A 22,407-nucleotide genomic window follows, 5' to 3' on the forward strand; every position below is an offset into this window, starting at 1 on the left:
CCACCCCACATCTCCCACCCAAAGGGTGACATAAGGGAGCCACTGCATGGAGAATCCCTAAGCTCTTTGAATTTTACAGGAAGCCCATATCAGAGCTTCCTCAAGTTCACCTGACAGGGGCACTCTCCAGGGCCCTCAGCTGACACACAAACACTCAGTGGGTCACATGGGAGGGGGAGGGACTGTAGGTTAGTCGCAGGAAGCCTACATCAGTCCCTGCAGCACAGGATCCAGAAGGGTCTGGATCCACCTACTGTCTCACATCTCCTTGTCTTTGCATAAGCTGCTCCTCTGTTTGGAAGGCCATCTTCCTTTGTGGTTACCTAATGGGCTTCAACTTATCTTGACAGCTCTACTCATAAGTCACCACTGCTGTAAAGTCATCCTTAATGCTCCCCTCAGCTCCCCAAATCCCCACACCCTCTCCCTCACACACACACACCCCTGCACATGCAAACATATACCCCAAGTTTGCTGTTTCCTTTTATATCACCTGTCACACTGGCAGGGGTCAGATCCCTGCAGTAGGCTCTCAAATCATGTCTTTTGAATGAATAAAATGTATCGATATTTTCCAAAATAAATTATGACTAAATAGACCTCTTAGATGATAGAAACAAGTCAATATGACTTCTATTTCCCTTAAACACAACACACATGCACACGTATTCTGGGAAACATTTTGTTGATTGTGGTCTTGACAAAAATATTGCTGGGTGTGTTTGAAGGAGATACAGACTCTCTGGCTTCTTATATATGGAAATAACTAGAAGCTGTCATGAGAATAAAGGTCTAGAAAGGTAAATCTTGTGGACTCTCTCAGGTAGGAAAGTACTAGAAAGAAGCAGGAAGAAAGTACTGAATCTCAAGGCATAACTCAAAGGAATCAAAGCAGATTCTTTGAGGTAGAAAGAGAGAGAAAAAAAATACTCCCATGCTACTAGTAAATTTGGTATTCACGTGGTTTTTTGTTTTCATTAGTGTAAGCTTTTTTCAAAACTAAAGATATGAGAACCCCCTGAATTTGTTAGTACTCCAATTGGTTGTCTAGATAAACACCCAAATCTTTGACCCCAGAGAAAAGCAAATAACAGTCATGACAGCTTGTCTAAAAGGGAGAGAGAGGTGACATCTGAGCACACAGAAGCGCTCTCTGCCTAACAAGAATATCAAATCAAAGGGAAAGGGTGCAATAAAAATTTGGGTACAGCATGTATATCTCACAGTGCTAAGCCTAGAGAAAATGAAGGAACCTCAATCTTTCTTCCTATTTTTTCTTCTGAGAGGTACTTACCTACAATGGAGAACAGATAAAAATGGTTACTTTTGACAACTGTGTATATCAGAGTATTTGCCTACAACTGAAACAAGAAGGTCTCTGACCTTGGTTTCCCATATATGTTTTGTACAAGCACTAACTTCCTGCCTCTGTTTCTTTATCTATGAGTGAGGTGAGCTCATATGGTCTGACGAGGTGGTATAGTGAGCTATCCCAAAACCAAAAGGGTGAGCTTGACCTGTGGCAGTTCCTAAAGTGACAGACAAAAGTGGCAGATGTGTAAGGATGATCAGAACCCTGCAGACCACCAAGAAGAGTTTGTTTTAATGGCAAAGGAACACATTTTAATTTGAGGGTTATTTCAGAGTAACATTTTAGTTCTGAAGAAGGCACTACTGTCATTTCCACCAGTCAGGATTAAAATGTGTTAAATAGATATGCCTTCCCTTTGCCTTGTGGAGCCAAACAACTCGAAACTGACAATCACGAAAAATTATTCTCTTAACCACCAAATCTCTTCAGTGACTCACAGTATCAATGCTGTCATAGTCATGATGGAGATAACGGATCATCCTATATATCTTCTACCCTTTTAATGAAAAACACCTTTTAATGAAAAACCAGTAGAACAAGTATTCCAAACTAAATGGTCCAGTCTAGTTTTCTGAATACGTCTTTCATTTTTTATTAGATTTACGGAATTGTTGATATAGTGGGGGACAAAATGATGGCTAGTTCTCCTTTTCTCGTCTACCTTCATAAACACGTGTGGTTCATTCTGAATAAAGCTCAGACCCAGCTTTGAAGAACCCACAATATAGTCAGATGAGAGACATGTAAAAATTAATTACAATAAAATGTGACACATAAACTAACAGAACACAGAGACTAACTGTGTAAAGGAATCATGAAAGGGTCACTAAGAGTTTACAATAACATTGGGCAATCCCCAACTGTAGAAAAGGGCGTTCCAGGCAAAGGGGTGTGCAAAAGCATGGAGGCAACAGGAAGCATGACATTTTCAGGAAATGATGAGAATGCTGGCGTCACTAGAGCTAGATGCGTATGAGGAACTGAGGCTATAAGAAGATGTAAGGCCTAGACTGTAAGGGCTACGCGAGCCATGTAAAAGAGTTTGTACTCTGCAGACGATGAAAAGTCACTAGGGTGGTAAGGAGGTGAGTTTGTGAGAAGATCTGCATTCATGTTAAAGATCCATGGTAATGTGACAGGTGGACAAGAGGGGGAGAAAGTAAAGGCAAGGAAACCAGGTAGGAAACAACTGCAGGAGTCCAGGTGAGAGATGACCTGGACCTCACCTACAGAGGTCTTTAGAGGTCACAGAGCAGAAGAGAAAATGGAGAGGAGTAGACAGGTGAGACGTATCTCAGAGATTAGACGGGGTGACTGAGTCTAAGTGGGGTACAGAGAAGTGAGAGGGAGTTTCTAGTTTGGAGTATTTGGAGTGTACATTGGTGCCACTATGATATCAACATGTTGAGTTTCTAAGGATAATATGCAACGGATAGTTAGAAATATGAGCCTGAATGTCAGGGTTGGGGTGGAGCTAAAAGGATGACCACGAAAGGCATCAGCAAGGGATGAAGATGCTGAGAGTTGAAGCAACTGGAGATAGCGAGATTCCCTGGGGAAAGCTGTGCTATGACTCAAAACGGGGCTCAAAACAGAATTCCAAAGAACACAAAAATTAAATGCATGAGGACAAGGATAAGGCAATGTAGAAGCAAATGGAACAATCAGTTTAGAAAGCCCGAAAAGCCAATGCCCTGAATGTCTGGGGAGAGGAGATTTCAAGGAATAAGTTATCGGTAACACGAACAACTTTTCTTCTGGTGATAGGGAAGTAATTCTGATCCCCAATCCTGATATATATTCTTCAGGCAGTCAACTACTTCTGAGTATCTGACCCTTTTTCTTTCTCTTTCTCCCCTTTCAAAAGGAACTGAAGGATAGTTGATTGGAACATTCCGGTCCTTACCATAATGTTAAACATGTACCAGAGTTGGGGGGACCCTAAAGAACCAGATGACAGTTATCTCAAAGATGCTAAATAAGAGTACCTGCTGAGAATGGGAAAGTATGGCCGTGAGTCCCATTTGTTACCTGTAAAACCGACTTGGCAGATGCACTCATAGGTATCCCGGCTAAGCACGTGGCACTTGCCTCCATTCAGGCAAGGGTGAGACCCAAAGCAGGGGTGAGTGGTCGAGTACTGGCAGTCCTCGCCTATGAAGCCCGGGGCACATCGGCATGTGGCTTTCCCCAACATAGCCTGGGCCACACACGTCCCACCATTCTGGCAGCGGTTCTTCTCACAGGGGTCTCGATGTTGACAATATTCTCCCAAGAATCCCTCTGGGCATCTGTATGGAAAAGAGAGGAGTCCATGAAAACTCCTGACTTCTTATAAGTTCCCCAAACTTACAAGATAACGCAGTCCATTCAAGAAAACACGAGACTGTAAATGGAGAAACCCAAAGGTACAATGGTAAAACTGACTCACTTTGGGAGGAGAAGTGTTTAGAGTACTTAACTGCATACTCTCGTGTCTTTTTGAGTTTTGGCAGGTGACAGAATATCAGGTGGGTGACCCAGCACGGTCTGCCATGGCCAGTCAACATGACCCTTATTCAGAGGCAAAATACAGCTATAGCTTTTTTCATGTAGATGCAGGCTGGTATGCTGTAACAGCACCTTTTTGTGCAGCATTGTTGATACTTGTCTTTAAATTCATTAACTTTCTCGTTTTGACTAAGTCAATTGATAGAATTAAGACATTCACATGATAATGTATGGACTGAGCCTCTTATCCTCTCCAATTTAAAATATATAAAATCTCTCTCAAGCATTGAGAAATAAGAAGTTCTATTTTTGTTGTTTCCACTGAGACATCAGTTGGCCTATACCTAGACTTCTGGGTTATGTTCAAGGGGTTGAGACTGTGATAAAGAAAAAGGAGGTACAGGAATGGGGAAGGGTTCAAAGGGGCTTTTCAGAAACTTAAATCCGTTAAGATATTAGTAGCAGGCAGCTTTCCTAACCAAAAAAAAAAAGCACAGAATATAATTAAAATAACATTTAAAATATCTAAGGTACCATACAAACACCAAAGTGAAGAAGGGAAAACAATTCAAGAATAACATTCTATACCATTTTCCACACACTGTGTTGAGGAATCTTTTTATATGCCATCCATTGATTCCTAAGATGCACAACCATCCCAAATTGTGTGTAATATTTACGACAGTTTTCTCTAAACACCATAAAAAGGCATGGAAAGTCTCCATTTTCATAATGAAGAGGTTGTTCAAATGGGACCTCTAAGAAGCATTTAAATGGAACACAAAGTCTTTGATTCTAACTATACATCTTGCCATTTGGCTGTAACCCAGATATTCTGGTTCAACCTCTTTCTCCATTTAACTTTTTGGAGGATAGAAAACTAACTGCAAGGCTGTTCCACCATTACCTCGAAGATAACACATTTAAACCAATGTGTTTAAATCCTATCACATCTTCCAATGCTCAATCACTATGTTCTGACCCTCCCAATCACCCAGACTTGAAGCACTGGGGTCCCGTCTCACTCCTTCTTGTCTTTGCCAAGCATATCCATGATGTTTTAGTAGCCACTGGTTGACCAGGTGAGGTCTTCAGAGGTCACAGTTTTGAGAAAAGGAGAACCAGATATTTGGGAACTAAGACAGTACATGCCCAGATGAATTACACAGTAACTAAAATGGCTGGAGGAGGAAACAGAGCTAGTAAGTAGCTACAGTGGCAGTGATGTAACTGACCCCAGCCTCCTCACCTTTTCCCAGAGCTCTGAACAGTAAGAGTGGCAGAGCCAGGAGCAGCTGGAGCTCTGAGCATCCTCATGAACAGATGAAGCTAGAGAATAAGAGGCAGCGAGGAGAGGGCACAGCAGTGAAAGCAAAGACTGGCTGAAGTTTCCAGTGAGGAGTCTGCACCTCATACGGTGAGGAGGCCCATTTGGAGTCCTGGTGCTATGACCTTGCACAAGGTATTGGTTGGCCAAAAGGTTCATGCAGTTTTTTTCCATAAGATGGCTCTAGTAGCACTTAGTTGTCTTTAACTTCATTCAAAACAATTTTGTTAGACTATACTGTGACAGCCGTCCTATCAGTGTACATTTTTGAAAAAACTTATCAAAATTGGTGAATTTTTGTGTAGCCATTTGAATACTGAAGATGGAAGAAAAAGGCAACATTTTTGGCATATTATTTTTTATTATTTCAAGAAAGGTAAAAACACAACAGAAACGCAAAAGAAAAAGAGTTGTGCAGTGTATGGAGAAGGTGCTGTGACTGATTGAACATGTCAAAAGTGGTTTGCAAAGTTTCGTGCTGGAGATTTCTCGCTAGACGATGCCCCATGGTCAGGTAGACTAGTTGAAGTTGATAGTGATCAAATAGAGACATTAATTGAGAACAATCAACGTTCTACCACGCAGGAGACAGCCGACATACTCAAAATATCCAAATCAAGCACTGAAAATCATTTGTACCAGCTTGGTCATGTGAATCACTTTGATGTTTGGGTTCCACGTAAGTTAAGTGAAAAAAAACCTTCTTGACAGTATTTCCACATGTGATTCTCTACTTAAACGTAATGAAAACATTCCATTTTTAAAACAAATTGTGATGGGCGATGAAAAGTGGATACTGTACAATAATGTGGAATGGGAGAGATCACGGGGCAAGTGAAAGGAACCACCACCAACCACACCAAAGGCCGGTCTTCATCCAAAGAAGGTGATGTTGTGTATATGGTGGGATTGGAAGGAAGTCCTCTATTATGAGCTCCTTCCAGAAAACCAAATGATTAATTCCAAGTACTGCTCTCAATCAGACCAACTGAAAGCAGCACTCAACAAAAAGCATCCCGAGGGGCTTCCCTGGTGGCGCAGTGGTTGAAAGTCCGCCTGCCGATGCAAGGGACACGGGTTCGTGCCCCGGTCCAGGAAGATCCCACACGCCGCGGAGCGGCTGGGCCCGTGAGCCATGGCCGCTGAGCCTGCGCGTCCGGAGCCTGTGCTCCGCAACGAGAGAGGCCACAACAGTGACAGGCCCACGTACCGGGGGGGGAAAAAAGCATCCCGAATTAGTCAACAGAAAATGCATAATCTTCCATCAGGATAACACAACACTGCCTGCTTCTTTGATGACCAGGCAAAAACTGTTACAGCTTGGCTGGGAAGTTCTGATTCATCCGCTGTGTTCACCAGACTTTGCACCTTTGGATTTCCAATTATTTCCGTCTTTATAAAATTCTCTTAATTGAAAAAATTTCAATTCCCTGGAAGACTGTAAAAGGCACCTGGCACAGTTCTTTGCTCAAAAAGATAAAAAGTTTTGGGAAGATGGAATTATGAAGTTGCCTGAAAAATGACAGAAGGTAGTGGAACAAGAGGGTGAATATGCTGTTCAATAACGTTTTCGGTGAAAATAAAAAATGTGTCTTTTATTTTTACTTAAAAAACTGAAGGAACTTTCTGACCAATCCAATACTTAACTTCACTATCAGCTCTCTCACATTTTAAATAGTTAATAAAGCTACCTGCATCGTGAAGCTGTTTTAAGAATTGAACAAAATCAAGTATGTGAAAAACTTTATAAATATGTAAAAGTTTTGCAGATGAAAAACATTTTTTCTCTCTTTGTACTTATTGAGGAAAAATATAATGCTTTATTCAAATCACAGCTTGATTTTATAACAGAATAGGTTATTTGATTATTTTTTAAGTAAAGGAGCAAAAATTGCCAACGTAGCATAGGTAAAATTAACCCTGAGCTATATTATTAAAAGCATTTGCAACTTATTCAAGATAAGTTGATGACGTTAGAAACTGCGACACAATTCTCATTCACAGTGACAGTCCTCTGGGCATTAAGCCTGGCTAACATCTCTCGATTCTCCCAAACGGGAATTCTTTGCCTTGTAAATAATGGCAAACTTTTAAACCTGGGTGGGCTTTGCCCAGCTTTGCTTCCACCACCTCCCCAACACTATCATATTGCATCTGCTCGGAGAATGCAAACTCATTCAAAAATGAGCTTCATAAACATGTAATGAAAACGTAAGGTTCCCAGGAAAACAAAGATGAAAACAATATGCAAGATTCTGAAGCCAAACAAACGTATTCCTGAATTATCTATTACTAAGGTTTAATCTACATTGTTGCTTCCTACCAGTATGAAAAAATAAGTTTCAACTAAGGTATGTTTAAGAAACCAGTAAAAATAGAGGTGGTAACTACAGCTTGTGGGTCTACTCTGACCCACTGCTTATTTTTTATGGCTGGAGAGCTAAGAACGGTTCTTACATTTTTAAATCATTGAGGGAAAAAAAAATTTAAAAAAACAATAATATTTTACGACATTTGAAAATTACGTAAAATTCAAATTTCAGGGTCCATACATAAAGTCTTATTGGAACGCAACCATACTCGTGCATGGAGGGATTGTCTATGGCTACGTTCGCACTACAATAACAGGGTTGAGTAGTTGTGATGAAACGATATGGCTCGAAAAAGTGTTTACTATCCGGTGCTTTATAGAAAAAGTTTGCCAACTCCTGACTGACAGAATATCTGAAGCTTAATTCTATGTATAGCATCCAACATGCTTATTAATAATGATGTTGATGATGAAGAACATTCTCATATCAGTTTCCACAAAGAATGTTACACTCATTCATTCATGCAACAAGCATTTACTAAGTGCCAGGCATTGTTCTAATGCTAGGAAAATCCTTGAACTCGTGGAGTTTAAATTCTAGTAGGAGAAGACAAAAAGCAAAATTAATAAGTAAAATATATAATTTGTTATGTGACATTAAGTGCTATGTAAAACAATAAAACAAGAAAGGGGCACAGGAAGGGAATGAACTGGGGATAATGGAGGTGGATAAGTGAGGTATTTCAGTTACAAATAGGAAAAGCAGAAAAGGCCTCACTGAAAGGCACATTTGAGTCAGAACGTGAATGAGGTGAGGGACTAGCCATGCAGGTATCTAGGGAAAGCATGTTCAAGGCAGAGAGAACAGCAAACGCAAAGGCCCTTAAATAGGAAACAGTCCTGGCATGTTTGAGGAATAGCCAGGAGACCTCTGTGGCTCCACCAAAGGGATTAAGAAAAAAAAGTAGCAGAAAATAGATTACAGCTATAACTGGGAGGCAGATCATGAGGGGTCGTCAGGCCACTGCAAAGAAGGATTTAGGGTTTTACTCTAAATGAGATAATACTTAGATATGATGTACAACTGATTTATTCTTCTGAAGTCCATGTACAGAAAACACGTCTTATTTTTATGGGAAACTAGACCCATTGTTGGTATAAGAATAAAGACTTTCTTATTTAAAATGTTCTAGAGGGCTAGACATCAACCTATTCCTTTACCTTAAAACATGTACAAGTCTCTTTTTTTTTTTTTTTTTTTTTGCGGTACGCGGGCCTCTCACTGTTGTGGCCTCTCCCGTTGTGGAGCACAGGCTCCGGATGCACAGGCTCAGCAGCCATGGCTCACGGGCCCAGTCGCTCTGCGGCATGTGGGATCTTCCCGGACCGAGGCACGAACCCGTATCCCCTGCATCGGCAGGCGGACTCTCAACCACTGAGCCACCAGGGAAACCCTACAAGTCTCTTTTAACCTACATTTTTCACTAAGCCTCATTTCCCTTTCCAAATTCTTCCTTCACAAATAAACTTCTATAACTGTAGCCTAATTTTACAGCTATTTTCCCTTTCTTTTCCATTTTTTTATTTGTTCCTTTGCAGTAAAACTTTCATTCTACTTATTGCCCAGAAACTCTGTCCTAAGAGCAATGACTTTCCCCTTGTCAAGTTCAATGGTCTCATCTGAGATTTCTTCATAAGGAAATTCTCCCTCTTATAGGAGGTACTGCTGACCATGCCTCCATCACCCCACTTGTTTTACATTTGGCTTTTACGACTCCCTCTGTATCTCAAAGCTTGGTAAATTCTTAGTCTAGATTGTTGAATCCTCTTCTCCTTCTTCCCCATCAATTTATGGCCACTTGAGGCTTAAGTCTGGGCTGGACTACTCTTTTCTCTCTTAGGCATTTGTTATTTTTGTTATTGTTCATTTTGTTTTAAGCAACTACCTTCACGTATACAGCTCCAGTTCCATATGTTCAGTTTACTAAAAGTCATCTACTTACCCTAATATATCCTGCCAATACTTGACACTAAACATTTCAAAAGTAGGATTATATTTCCATGAAACTTTAATGCCTCCATTTTCCTAAGGCTTCCATTTACAATCTCAGAAGTCATTTTCGGTTAATCCTTTTACATTATATACAACTTATGAACATGTTCTCATGTCTTGTTAACTGAATTCCTACAGTACTCATCATTCACACGCACTGTTCCCTTTCTGATAAAAAATTCTGATATCTTAAAAGCGTCAGGCCAGACATCTTGTTGCTGTCTTTTTCCCCACTTCCATCCATCCTTGTAATAACAGAACCTTGGGATTAAAGATACCCTAAGGTAATTTCTACCCAAAGAGATAATTCTTTCTAAAATATCCCTAAAAGACGACCACAGCCTCTACTTGAATAAAAGTAGTTAAGCATGGTGTCTGAGAAATAGAATTTAATAAATACTTGAAGTTATTTTGTTCCTATTATTAAAAGCACAGATACTAGAACCAGATCACCTGGATTTCAATCCCATGTACTCTATGAGTGATCCTGAGCAAGTTACTAAGCCTCCTTGTTGTAAAATAAATTTAATAACAGTGCCTACCTTGTAGCGTTTTAAATAATTGTAAAGCACTTAGAACAGTAGGTAGCACATAGTAAATGCCATGTATTTGTTAAGTAAAATAAAATTACTGGCTCACTGCTTTAACAATAGAACTCTCTTCAGTGTGGGTGGATCCCCATGTCAGGAAGCTCTTTCTTTCTGATGTCTTCAAATTCTACCTTCCTTCCTAGGTATGTATATACCAAGAGGGATAACACATAAGTCCACCAAAAATCTGTAAAGAATGTTCAGAGCAGTATTATTCATAAAAACGAAAAGTAGAAACAACCCAAATGTCCATAGCTGATGAATGGATAAATAACATGTGGTATATCCATACAATGAAATATCATTTGCCATAAAAAGGAATGAAGATTTGATACATGCTGTGACACAGATGAACCTTGAAAACACCATGCTAAGTGAAAGAAGCTAGACACAGAAGGCCACGTATTGTGTGATTTCATTTTTGTGAAATGTCAAGAATAGGCAAATCTATACAGATAGAAAGTAGATTAGTGTTGCCAGGGGCTGGGAAGAGGGGGAACTGAAGAGGGACTACTCAGGAGTAGAGAGTTCCTTTGGAAGGTAATGAAAATGTTTTAAAATTAGATAATGTTGATGGTTACACTTAACTGTGAATATACTAAAAACCACTGAATTGTACACTTCAAAAGGGTGAATTTAATAGTATGTGAATTACTGTTGGTGGGAATGTAAATGGGTGCAGCCACTATGGAAAACAGTATGGAAGTTCCCTAAAAAAACTAAAAATAGAGTTACCATATGATACAGCAATCTCACTCCTGGGCATATACCAATATCTAGACAAAACTCTTTAATTTGAAAAGATACATACACCCCAATGTTCACAGCAGCACCGTTTACAACAGCCAAGACATGGAAGCAACCTGTCCATGCCCATCAACAGATGAATGGATAAAGAAGATGTGATATATATGTATATACCCATACACACACACACACACACACACACACACACACACACACACACACACACACACACACACACACACTGGAATATTACTCAGCCATAAAAAAGAATGAAATAATGCCATTTTGCAGAAACATGGAAGGACCTAGAGATTATCCTACTAAGTGAAGTAAGTTAGAAAGAGAAAGACAAATACCATATGATATCACTTATATGTGGAATCTAAAATATGATACAAATGAACTTATTTACAAAACAGAAACAGACTCACAGACATAGAAAACAAACTTATGGTTATCAAAGGGGAAAGAGAATGGGCAAAGGACAAATTAGGAGTATAGGATTAACAGATACAAACTACGGTATATAAAATAGATAAACAGTAAGGTCCTACAGTGTAGCACAGGGAACTATATTCAATATCCTGTAATAAACCATAATGTAAAAGTATATATATGTGTGTGTGTGTGTGTGTGTGTGTGTGTATAAAAAACTGAATCACTTTGCTGTACACCAGAAACTAACACAACATTGCAAGTCAACTATACGTCAATAAAAATTTTTTAATTAAAAAATTTTTAAATAGTATGTGAGTTATATCTTATTTTAAAAAAATAATTCTGCCTCCCTATAATTTCCACCTGCTGGCTATGCCTGTCTTCTAGAACAAAACGGAACAAGCCTTCCGCTTCTATTACACGTGGCCCTTCAAGAATTTAAAGATTGGACTTCCCTGGTGGCGCAGTGGTTAAGAATTCTCCTGCCAATGCAGGGGACACGGGTTCGAGCCCTGGTCTGGGAAGATCCCACATGCTACGGAGCAACTAAGCCCGTGAGCCACAACTACTGAGACTGTGCTCTAGAGGCCGTGAGCCACAACTACTGAGCCCACGTGCCACAATTACTGAATCCCACGCACCTAGAGCCCGTGCTCCGCAACAAGAGAAGCCACCACAATGAGAAGCCCACGCACCACAACGAAGAGTAGCCCCCGCTCGCCACAACTAGAGAAAGCCCGTGCACAGCAACAAAGGCCCAATGCAGCCAAAAATAAATAAATAAATTTTTATATATTAAAAAAAAAAAAAAGAATTTAAAGATAGCTATGTTGACTCTTTGTTTTCTTTTTTCCAGGATTCAATGCTTTGGACTATTCCAGACTTCCTCACCATTTTAGTAGCTTTCTGATGCTTAAGATAACAGTAGTAATAATAATAACAGTGACCAACATTTTTGAAGCACTTACTATGTATTATGTATTTGCTAAGCATTTTATTTTTATTACTCCCTATAACAGTTATGTTATATTATGATCTCCATAGGTCCTGTATACGAGGACCTTGAAGCTTAGAAAGATTAAGATTTTAGAGCTACAATATATCAGAAGCAGGATTCAAATCCAGGTATGACTCCAGAGCCCACGTACTTCAAAACTGGGCTATTCTGCCTAGCCCCAACTAGATGATTCTAGTTCATCAAAAACCTCTTTAAAAGGTAGGGCCCAAAATGGAAAAAAAACACCTGATACATATGTTCTTACCACTACGGCATAGAGCTGGACCATCACCTCCTGTGATCTGGACACTGTTGTTTCTAATATTGCAGCCTAAAGTGGTGTTCACTTTTTTAGAGGTCACAAAATCCAGTTGGTTAAAAAGTCCATATTTTTTTTCACATGAACTATTTTTATGCCATATTCCTCCCATCCTATGTTAGTACAACTTGTTTTTTGAACCCAATAATTGGACCTGTAATTTCTTTCTTTTAAATTCACCATGTTGAATCTTTACCCCAAGTTTCCTTGATGGAGATAACTTTTACACTTTATTCATATAATTACAGAATTTCAGCACTGCACCAAACCTCAGAAGTCAACTGGGCTGAACCCCTATTGCACTGATAAGGACACCAAAGCTAACTGACCTGCCCCAAGTTTGTCTGCAAATATAGAAATTTCCCCGAGTTTTGCATCATCTACAACTGTATTTCTATCTTTACCTAGATCCTTTATCAAAACATAGACTATCACTTAACTGAAAGTATTCTACGAAGTCTTGCCCCAAGACCGGTAGCCATTCAGTCAGCTCTATCATCTCAATTACCCCAGCATCCTGTCCACACCTCTCCATTAAGGGTAGCCAGAAAATTGCTCACTGAAAGAATGATCCTTCTCAAGTATAATTTTGATCATGTCACTCTTCTGCTCAGAAACTAGCTTTAGGGCCCAGCCCCTCAAATCCTTAGAATCTATGACCTACTTGTCTGCCCCACTCCTACCACCCGTCTTACTCCTCAGAGATCCATAACTTAAGCACTCCAGATTATTTCCACATTCGTGTCTACTCTTCCCTATATAAATATCTTCTTTCTAATCTCCATTTTCATCATCACATTTTCCCATCTGATAATGTCTCTAATTAATTTTCCTTTCGCCGATCCTTGCTTCAGAGACCTGCTCAAAACCTATGTCCAATTATTAAGCTTTCTCCACACCATCTCACCATCTCACTGATCAGATCATCTCTGATCTAACAGTAGTTGCATTCTATGTTACATGCTACATAATTTCTAACAGTGTGGCTCTTCTTCATTTATGCCATAGTTAGGTCTTTCCTGTGCCTCTCTCAAACTCCTATTTGATATTTTTTTTGTGAGAAAGGGCATATCTTCAGACCTTGGCACAGGTGCCTTGAATACCATGAACACCTGTGTTGCAAAAACCCCTCCCAACCTCACACTATGCTCTGCCTGGTAGAACACAGGCCAAGGCCACCTTAAGAATCATCCTGAGGTATAAGATTATCTCTCACACCCCAGGAGGCTAAGCAGAATTATGAACATGGGAAGAAAGGGGAGAAACGGGTGAGACAGCCAGAAATAAAGGGCCCCTGTTTCCTAAAGCAGGAGACCTTTCAACTTTGCAAATCCCTGTTCAACTGTAATACAAGTACACCATATACCCTGTTAGTCTGAGTGGGAATTAAGGCTCTCCACTGAAAACAGGAGCTTAAATAGCCCTTTTCTTGAGATGGCTCAAGTTGAGTTTATTATCCAAGTTCCCTTATAAATCTTTAGTTCTATTAGGTTATTAGAACTTCTATTAAGTTCTATTAAGTACAATTTTTGGAAAATAGCCTAAATCTTGAACTAAAGGTGTATATAAAAAATTTCTAAAAGATAACCAAAAAACTCTAACAGCTGCCTTTTGTTCCCAAAACAATATGAATGCCCGCCTCTCAGCAGGGAATTTATCACTTATTTAAGTAGTATTCTCAGTGACTTCCTTCTAATCTCTTCCTCTCTCTGGAACTATATTCTCTGAAAGAATATAGTTCACAGAGGAGGCTGTGAGTACAGGAAAAGTTTTGGGGGGCTTTTTCCCTGTAAAATAATTTCACAAACTAATCTGAATACTTATCAGCTCCATACAGATATATTCATGCCTTTTTCGGAAAAAGTCTGCCATTTCTGACACAAAGAGGTCCACTCTTTCATTGTTACTGTTCAAACACACACACGGCAAATGAGGTGAAGGGGAGGGATGGAGGAAAGAAAAGAGAGAGGAAAACAAGGGATTCCTCCAAATGGAACTAGAAAACATTCCAACTGAATGGATGCCCATACAGTCCCCCCTCAATAAAACAGATGAAAACCAGACCCCAACTCTCACATGTCACCAGCAGCCTGGATTGGTTTACATGCAGCCACTTTACAGACTTCAACGAAGCTGGTATTTGAATAGCAATTCCAATCTATCTGGCAATGGCTGCAGTTCAGGATCAGTCTCCCTAGTAATACAGGACAGAAAAATTTGTTCTTTCAAGTTTCCTAAGTGAATAGCCACTCGTCTAGAGAAAAGCTTAAAACACTGCAGCAGCTTGTGTCAGCTCCAAGATGACTGTAGTTTGAGCAGGAAATAAGCCCCTTTTCCAAATAAAAGCCAGTGTTCTCTCTCCTTGTTTTCTCCACCGAATGTTCTGTATCAGCAGAGTGAGCCCAAATGGCATGCACGGCTTCGCTGCAGCTCTGCCTTTAGCTTTTTTTAGCGAGGATTTGGTCATTAAAAAAATAAAACAACAACGCAAAACCCCACCACACACAAGAAGAAGGAAAAAAGAGGCGTGCTTTACGAAACAGCTATTTCAAAATCATGATTTTTAAAAAACTATACAGAATGTGGAATGGAGGGGGGAAAAAATGTCTCATGTGGGTTGTGTCGGCCCTGCAGCTGCTCCTCATTAAAGCTCCTCTTTACTCCCTCTGGGCTGGTTTCCAGCAGAAAATTCTTTAAACAGAACTCCGCTTTCAACCCACTTTCTTCTTGCTCTGGGCCTCTCGGCCCCCCAATCCACAGTGGCAGCCTGCCCTAGCTGAGCTCTAGAGGGGGAGCTGTCGTTAAGGGAAATGAGGTAAGGGCAGAGGGAAAAAATAAGAAACCAAATTAAGCATTGGTCAGTAACAAAGGTCTGCAGTTTGAAAAGGCCCCAAATCAGTCTGTTCTTTCCTGTGACCATAATGCCAGCTTAGTTTCCTGCCCCCTCCCCCAGGCCCCCGTTAAAGTAGATAAAAAATAATTGCTAACAGCCAAGGCTAACTGTAACCAGTTAAAGTTCCTATATAACACTTAATTCCCAAGGCTCTGGCTTCCAAACTCCTAGATGCCCCAGAGTCTACAGAGTCAAGTCTAAACTCTTGGTTGGCGTTCAAGAGGCCCAACCTACTAATCCAACCTCACCGTCCCCCTCCTCTCAGTACCACCAGTTTGACATCTCATCAGACTGTCAACTTTTTAATTCTATAACTCTGCATAAAGGTAACCAACTGGGTTATGCTAATTACTGACTTTGTTTTTAAAAAAACAACAACAAAAGAACAAAACAAAACAAAATAGTACATGAAGATTTCTTGTTAACTTCCTGGTAAAGAGGGGAAAAGGAAAGAACTCTGTGAGGCTAACTTCTTCTTGCCATTCCCACTCCCACTGTCACCTCCCCTCCCCATAAAAAAGAAAGGAAAAAAAAAAAAGGAAATACTATAGCTTACTCGGCAAGAAGGAAAAAGAAAAAGAACTAAAAAAAGCAATCATGAAATGGTACAGATGAACCAGTTTGCAGGGCAGAAATAGAGACACAGATGTACAGAACAAACGTAAGGACACCAAGGGGGAAAGCGGCAGGGGGGTGGGGGTGGGATGAATTGGGAGATTGGGATTGACATGTATACACTGATATGTATAAAATAGATAACTAATAAGAACCTGCTGTATAAAAAATAAAATAAAATTCAAAAAAAATTTTTTAAAAAGTATTCATGTATAGAGTTAGGGCCCAGTGCTGGGCTGTTTGTGGTAAAACACATTTTCTAGGGCTTTGCTGGTTTGATGTAAAGGAAACAAAGACAAATATACAATCAATTTCTCTCTCTCTCTCTCTCTCTCTCTCTCTCTCTCTCTCTCACACACAAACACACACACACCTTTTTCTTTTACCACAACTAATAAACAAAGACTACCAAATACTGCAGGACAGCCCATTTTTCTACTATGTAAATTCAGCTTCCTGAACAGAACATTTCTGCTTTTCTTGTAGAAGTAGTTCAGAAAATGTTAATCTTGGTTCCCACATTAGGCTGAACGCTTCCAAATTAAAAGTTTCCCACAGGAAAAGGATTTCATGGGGAGTTGTGAGGCTGGGAATTGTCTTCTGAAACTCCACCTCGCTGGGTTTCCACGTGTTCAGCTTTTTCAACCACCCCCCACCCATCTGAATAAAGCAATAAACACACACTGATTTTAATAAATCCAAACCAACCAGAAGCTGCCGTGGTATATGCTTTAAAACTTAGTTCATAGCATTGTTCATCTTCATCAGAGACTATGAAATCATGGTTAACCACTGCAATGGGAAACCATGCTTTATTTACGTAAGAATTTGCAAACACCCTTATCTTCCAGTTTATAGTCTGGGCTCATTTATCAGAACTCAAAAGCTGAACTGAGTGCCTAGCCTCTTCAATCATCACTTGAAAGATTGGGCAAGGGCATACAAACAGCACTGAAAGAGCTCTGTTGCTGCTATAACAGAAGATGGTCTTTCCTCTGTCTTCTAGCACACAATCAGTACCTTACCATATTTCACTGCACTGGACCCTGAGAAAATATCTATTTGTGATTAAAACATGGCAAACATACTCTAAACACATAAGTTTACAAAAAGCACCCTTCACAGTAATAGGCAAAAATGAATGAGTTAAGCCAGTTGTTCCCAAGCTATGCACTGTACAGTTGCTGCAAGGAGTCTGTAAACGCTTATAAAACACTCTCTAGACTACTAGATAATGTCCTACCATATTAAATGGACTGTAACTGCTGTTACAATTATTAATATTTTGAGGTATTATGAAGGGTTACTGAATTCTGAGTAGATTTTGACATTATGCATTGTATTCAAACAAGAGACCATGAAGTGGCTTCAACCCAAGATCATCTCTCCTTTATGCCTCACACTCTCGCAAGGCTCAGCTTCTTTAGCTCCTAGAACATGTTACAGTGTGCCTCCAGACCTCTGTACATGCTGTTCACTCAGCCCAAAACACTTTTCCCCTCCCTCTTCTTAAGCCCTAAAATTCCTTTAAGCTTCAGCTCAAATTTTATTTCTTTTGAGAAACAGGCTTGATGCCTCCTGCTGTATATTCCCATAACCCTAACATATATCGCTCATGACCCTGTATTATGATTATTTGTCTGCCCAACAGACTAAGAATTATTCATCACCATACTCCCAGTGCATAATACAGTAACTGGTATATAGAAGGCATTCAACTATTCAGTGCTTATATTCTTAACAGAAGCCAAAAGGCAAAATGCAAGGGTCCATGGAGTCTTTACACCTTCAAAAACTTTAATTATACTCAAAGTTTGGGAACCACTAGGTTGAGCTATTTACCCAAAGGATTATCAATACTAATTAAGATTCCTCATATATAGAGGACTTCTTAACCTTCACTTACCCCTAAATCATTTAAAGTGGGCAAGCCAAATCTATACGGAGTAGATTTTTTAAATCACATATTCCCCCAAAATATGAACACACAAACACACACACACACACACACACACACAGAGTCTGCATTTTCTTTTATACTTTCATTAATCTTTGATAAAACACTGACTACATGAAGCACCAGGATCCTGAGTGACAGAACATCCTGCAAAGTGGCCTCAGTAACATAAACTGCTACACTCTTTTTAGAAACTTAGCAGTAAAAATTAAACAAAATTTCAGAGAAAAAAATTGAGTGTGGGTGCTTGCTTTCTGTTCGCCAATATGAGTAGGTGACCACCTGTAAAATTCTGAAGTCTAAAAAATATATGAAAACAGAAAGTTCCGAAAGCTTATGGTTTGGTCTGAAAGGATTCCTAGTTCAAAAATAATTGTACTCAAATCATATCAAACCAAACCTGAATGTGAGAGTAGGCTTGAAGAAAAACCTGCATTTCTCCAAACTTTAAGAGGGTAAAAAATATTTCTTTGTAGATTCTGAATACATCATTCTTGAAAAAGTAATAATCACACATGTAGGTATGCAAAACCATTCAATGAATAATTGGAAAATACAATTTCAAAATGCCCTGAAACACTACAAAATCCCATTTAAATGGCCTTAATTAGAACCAGAGATAATAAAAATAGTGGGCATCATGGGAAAAATAAATAACAGTGCCTTGAACCCTATTTCAAGACAAAAACCACTACTTCCCCTAAAAGATAGGACAATGGCCCAAAGGGTTAAAAAAATGGTTCTTGAGGGTAAAAAAAGATCTTAGCTATTACAATGGTTTGTGAACTTCCAAAGGGCCACAGTAGATAAACTGATATACAATATATCTATGGTATTAAAATTGCATGGGGCAGGGGTGGAGAGATTAGGAAAAAACTCTAAAAAGGCTCCTTTGGGGCAAGGGGTGATAATGATAAAAAGGTTGAGAAACAATGATATTGCATATCCAAATAAGGTAATTTTTAGCTTAGTATCTGGCACTCATAACACTCATAAATGTTAGCTGAATTAAACAGAAAAGTTTCCTACAAATGTTGTCTATATTCGTATATATTCAAACTCACATGTCTTCAAAAAAGTGTTCCTCAGCTTTGGAAATTCCTTTACCTATGACTGATCTGCTGTATGAAATCAAATTCTATGCCTCCGTAGGGTCAAAGTGAAAATCTTGCAAAGCTAAACAGTGGTCTAACGAGAAAATTTATCTAACATACATGCAGATACCATACAGATTATTTCTTTTAAAAATACAATGCTATCATTATTTTATGTACTCTTGCATTCTTATAACAAAAACAGCAAAACCTTCAAACCCTCACTGCATGGACAGTGCTTGCAGCGCACGTGAAAGTCTTAGCCTACTGGCATCTATACTTGGAAGCATGCTCTATCATCAACTACACGGCTGGGACTGGATTTGGTTTGTTTATCTGTTTCCCTCTAGATTATAAGCTTTTGAGAACAAACATAATTATTAAAATCATCACCATCACAATAATCACCCAAAAAACTTTTCCACACAAAGGATAACTTTGATGAAGTTAATGACATCTCACAACATTCATTACTTTTATGACAATAAGGGAACAGTTACCATCAAAGGAAAAAATGTAATGTTTTTATTCATTTTATTGAAAACACTCATTAATTTAACAGGATCTCAGCTTTAGTGCAGACCTCCAGCATAGGTCGTCTCAACTAGAAAAGTGGCATCAACCAAAAACTGATACAGGAAGATTCAGATATAATTCTTGGTTCTAATTTCAGCAACATCTGCTTTAAGAATTTCTTTTGTATATTTAAAAAAAAAAAAAAAAAAAAAGCTTAGCCCAAAAATGGCTGTTCCAGTCTATACCGCATGCCCTCCAAGGACATGAAGCATTTCAAGTGGTTATTATGATCTAAGGTAAAGGTCAACAAATATTGCCCTGGGCAAAATCCATGGGCCACCTGTTTTTATACCTCCAGTCCAGGAGCTAAAGCTGGCTTTTACATTTTTTTAATGGTTATGCTTTAAAGAGTTATATAAGTACCTACATTATATCCTCAATTTGCTTCTTAGCCAGCAAAGCTTAAAACCTTTACCATCTGGCACTTTAAGAAAAAAGTGTGTTGATCCCTGCTCTAAGGCCAGGACAGCATTAAAGTACACATAGGCTAAAAACACCTTCAAAACATGTGCTTACAATTTAGGTAACTTTTTTTGTTTACTAGAAGTCAGGGCACTTTAGGAGCACTTGTTATGAACTGCGTTTAATTTCAGAAAGGCAATCCAATGGTCAAAGAATCATCATTGTCAATTGTTGTACCTCTGCATAATTAGAACCAAAGATAATAAAAATAACGAACATCAAGGAAAAAAATTATGGTGTATAACCTTCATGTGGTGACTCAAGACAAAAACCACTACTTCCTTTAAAAGATGGGCTGCTACTTCCTTTAAAAGATGGGACCATGGCCCAAAAAAAATCTAAGATATTACAATGATTTGTGGCCTTCCAAACCAAAGAAACTGAATATCAAGCAAGAATCCTGAAAGTATGCACTCAAGTTCATACAAAGTGAAGATAAATTCACCCTGAGAGGCACTTCACTTACTAAACTGAGTCAAGGCAAAGCCATGCCTGATGTGGCTACATTCTCCTGCACCATTCTGCTTAAAAAACCCATGTCTACTGGTAAGTGAGATGTACTTACGGCATACCTAAGGATGGATGGATGGATGGATAGATAGATAGATAGATATGTAGTTATGAGTTTGTTTTTTATCTGAATAAGAATAAAAATATATTGGGCTTCTCTGGTGGTACAGTGGTTGGGAATCCGCCTGCCAATGCAGGGGACACAGGTTTGAGCCCTGGTCTGGGAAGATCCCACGTGACACGGAATAACTAAGCCCATGTGCCACAACTACTGAGCCTGCACTCTAGAGCCCGCGAGCCACAACTACGGAGCCAAGCCTGCGCGCCTGAAGCCCGTGCTCCGCAACAAGAGAAGCCACTGCCATGAGAAGCCCGCGTGCAGCAACAAAGACCCAACGCAGCCATAAATAAACAAATAAGTAAATAAATTTATTTTTAAAAAAAGAATAAAAATATAACTAGTATATTGTTTTACAAAAACTCTCACCCAAGACTTTAGCATGTTCTCAGAGCTTTTGATTGAGTGGTTCCCCACAGACCTTTCCTCTAGATCAGCCCTGGCTCTTCCACCAGATGTGAACCTTGAATTGGCCACTTTACTTCTCTGAGCCTCAGCCTCCTCATGTATTAAAACAAGATGCTAGGCCAAATAATCTCTAATATTCCCTTTAACTCTAAAATTGTATGATTCCATTAGGTATGTTCTACAGCCCTCTTGGATACTAATATCCTTTAGGAGGATTAAAGACCTCCTTTAGAAGGAATGCAAAAGAATTTCCACATTGTTTTTGTTTCATGGAATGTTAAAAAATAAAATGTACAGCTAGAGTTAAAATTCTTGGTCTTTCAAACTGCCTCATAAAAGCCCTAAATTGTTTGTTTTTAATTCTTCTTTTCTCTCTCCTTCTCTCCTCCCCTTCTCCCTATATATTCACCCTGTTCCTTGAGGGTTGGTACCAAAAATGAAAAGAAATAGCACTGAATCTTTAGGTCACCTAATGGGGACTGAGAAACAGCTTTTAGTCCCACTCTACATTCTAATCACTTATGTAATACAGGATAAGTCACTTGGCTATGTTAAGCCTTGGGTTCCTCACATATAAAACAAGATCAGTGGGAAAGGTGCTCGACAAAATCCCTTCCACCTCCTAAGTATGATGACTCTACAATTTTGGCTGTTGAATTCCCTCAGCAATACTGCCCGAGAATGTAATGATGCTTGCTGACGGTAATGCTTGGGGTCAGTGGTTGAGTATGTCTCAACCATCAACCCACTCCAAGCAGGGGCTCCCTGGGGAAAGAATTGTGCCTGTGTTTCTTCTTTTATATCCTTCACACTGCCCAACTATCAACCTTCTAAGTACACAGAGAGTTCAATACATACTTGTGTAAATGAACTGTTGTACAACTCACACTTTCAGCTAATCCCTCACAGGAAGCATAAGGAAGCAAAGAATAAGCAAAAGAGAAAGAGTGATGTATTTAAACAAGATATGGAGAATAACGAGGAACCCTGAGCCTAAAAGGGAAAGTCCTTACCATCTTCCCCAAGACATCTGGCCAACATGAGAGCCTGTTTTCTTCAGCACAGAATGGTGGTAGACATTGCAGTCCCTTTATGGAATCTGATCTACTGAAAAATTTCACAAGACTAAA

At 39.4% G+C, this 22,407-nt stretch overlaps 1 protein-coding gene across 1 annotated transcript in view; it reads right to left on the reverse strand.

Moving 5' to 3' along the window:
* The window catches only part of NOTCH2 (notch receptor 2), a 177,485-nt gene that overhangs the window by 90,890 nt on the left and 64,188 nt on the right, over positions 1-22,407 (reverse strand). The window contains exon 3 of the mRNA XM_079932106.1: positions 3,404-3,663. Within this exon, the coding sequence (XP_079788232.1) occupies positions 3,404-3,663 (260 nt within the window). The remainder of the gene's footprint in view (positions 1-3,403; positions 3,664-22,407) is intronic.

The sequence above is a fragment of the Stenella coeruleoalba genome (genome assembly GCF_951394435.1).
Source record: "Stenella coeruleoalba genome assembly, chromosome: 1".
In the NCBI taxonomy this organism is placed as follows: Eukaryota; Metazoa; Chordata; class Mammalia; order Artiodactyla; family Delphinidae; genus Stenella; species Stenella coeruleoalba.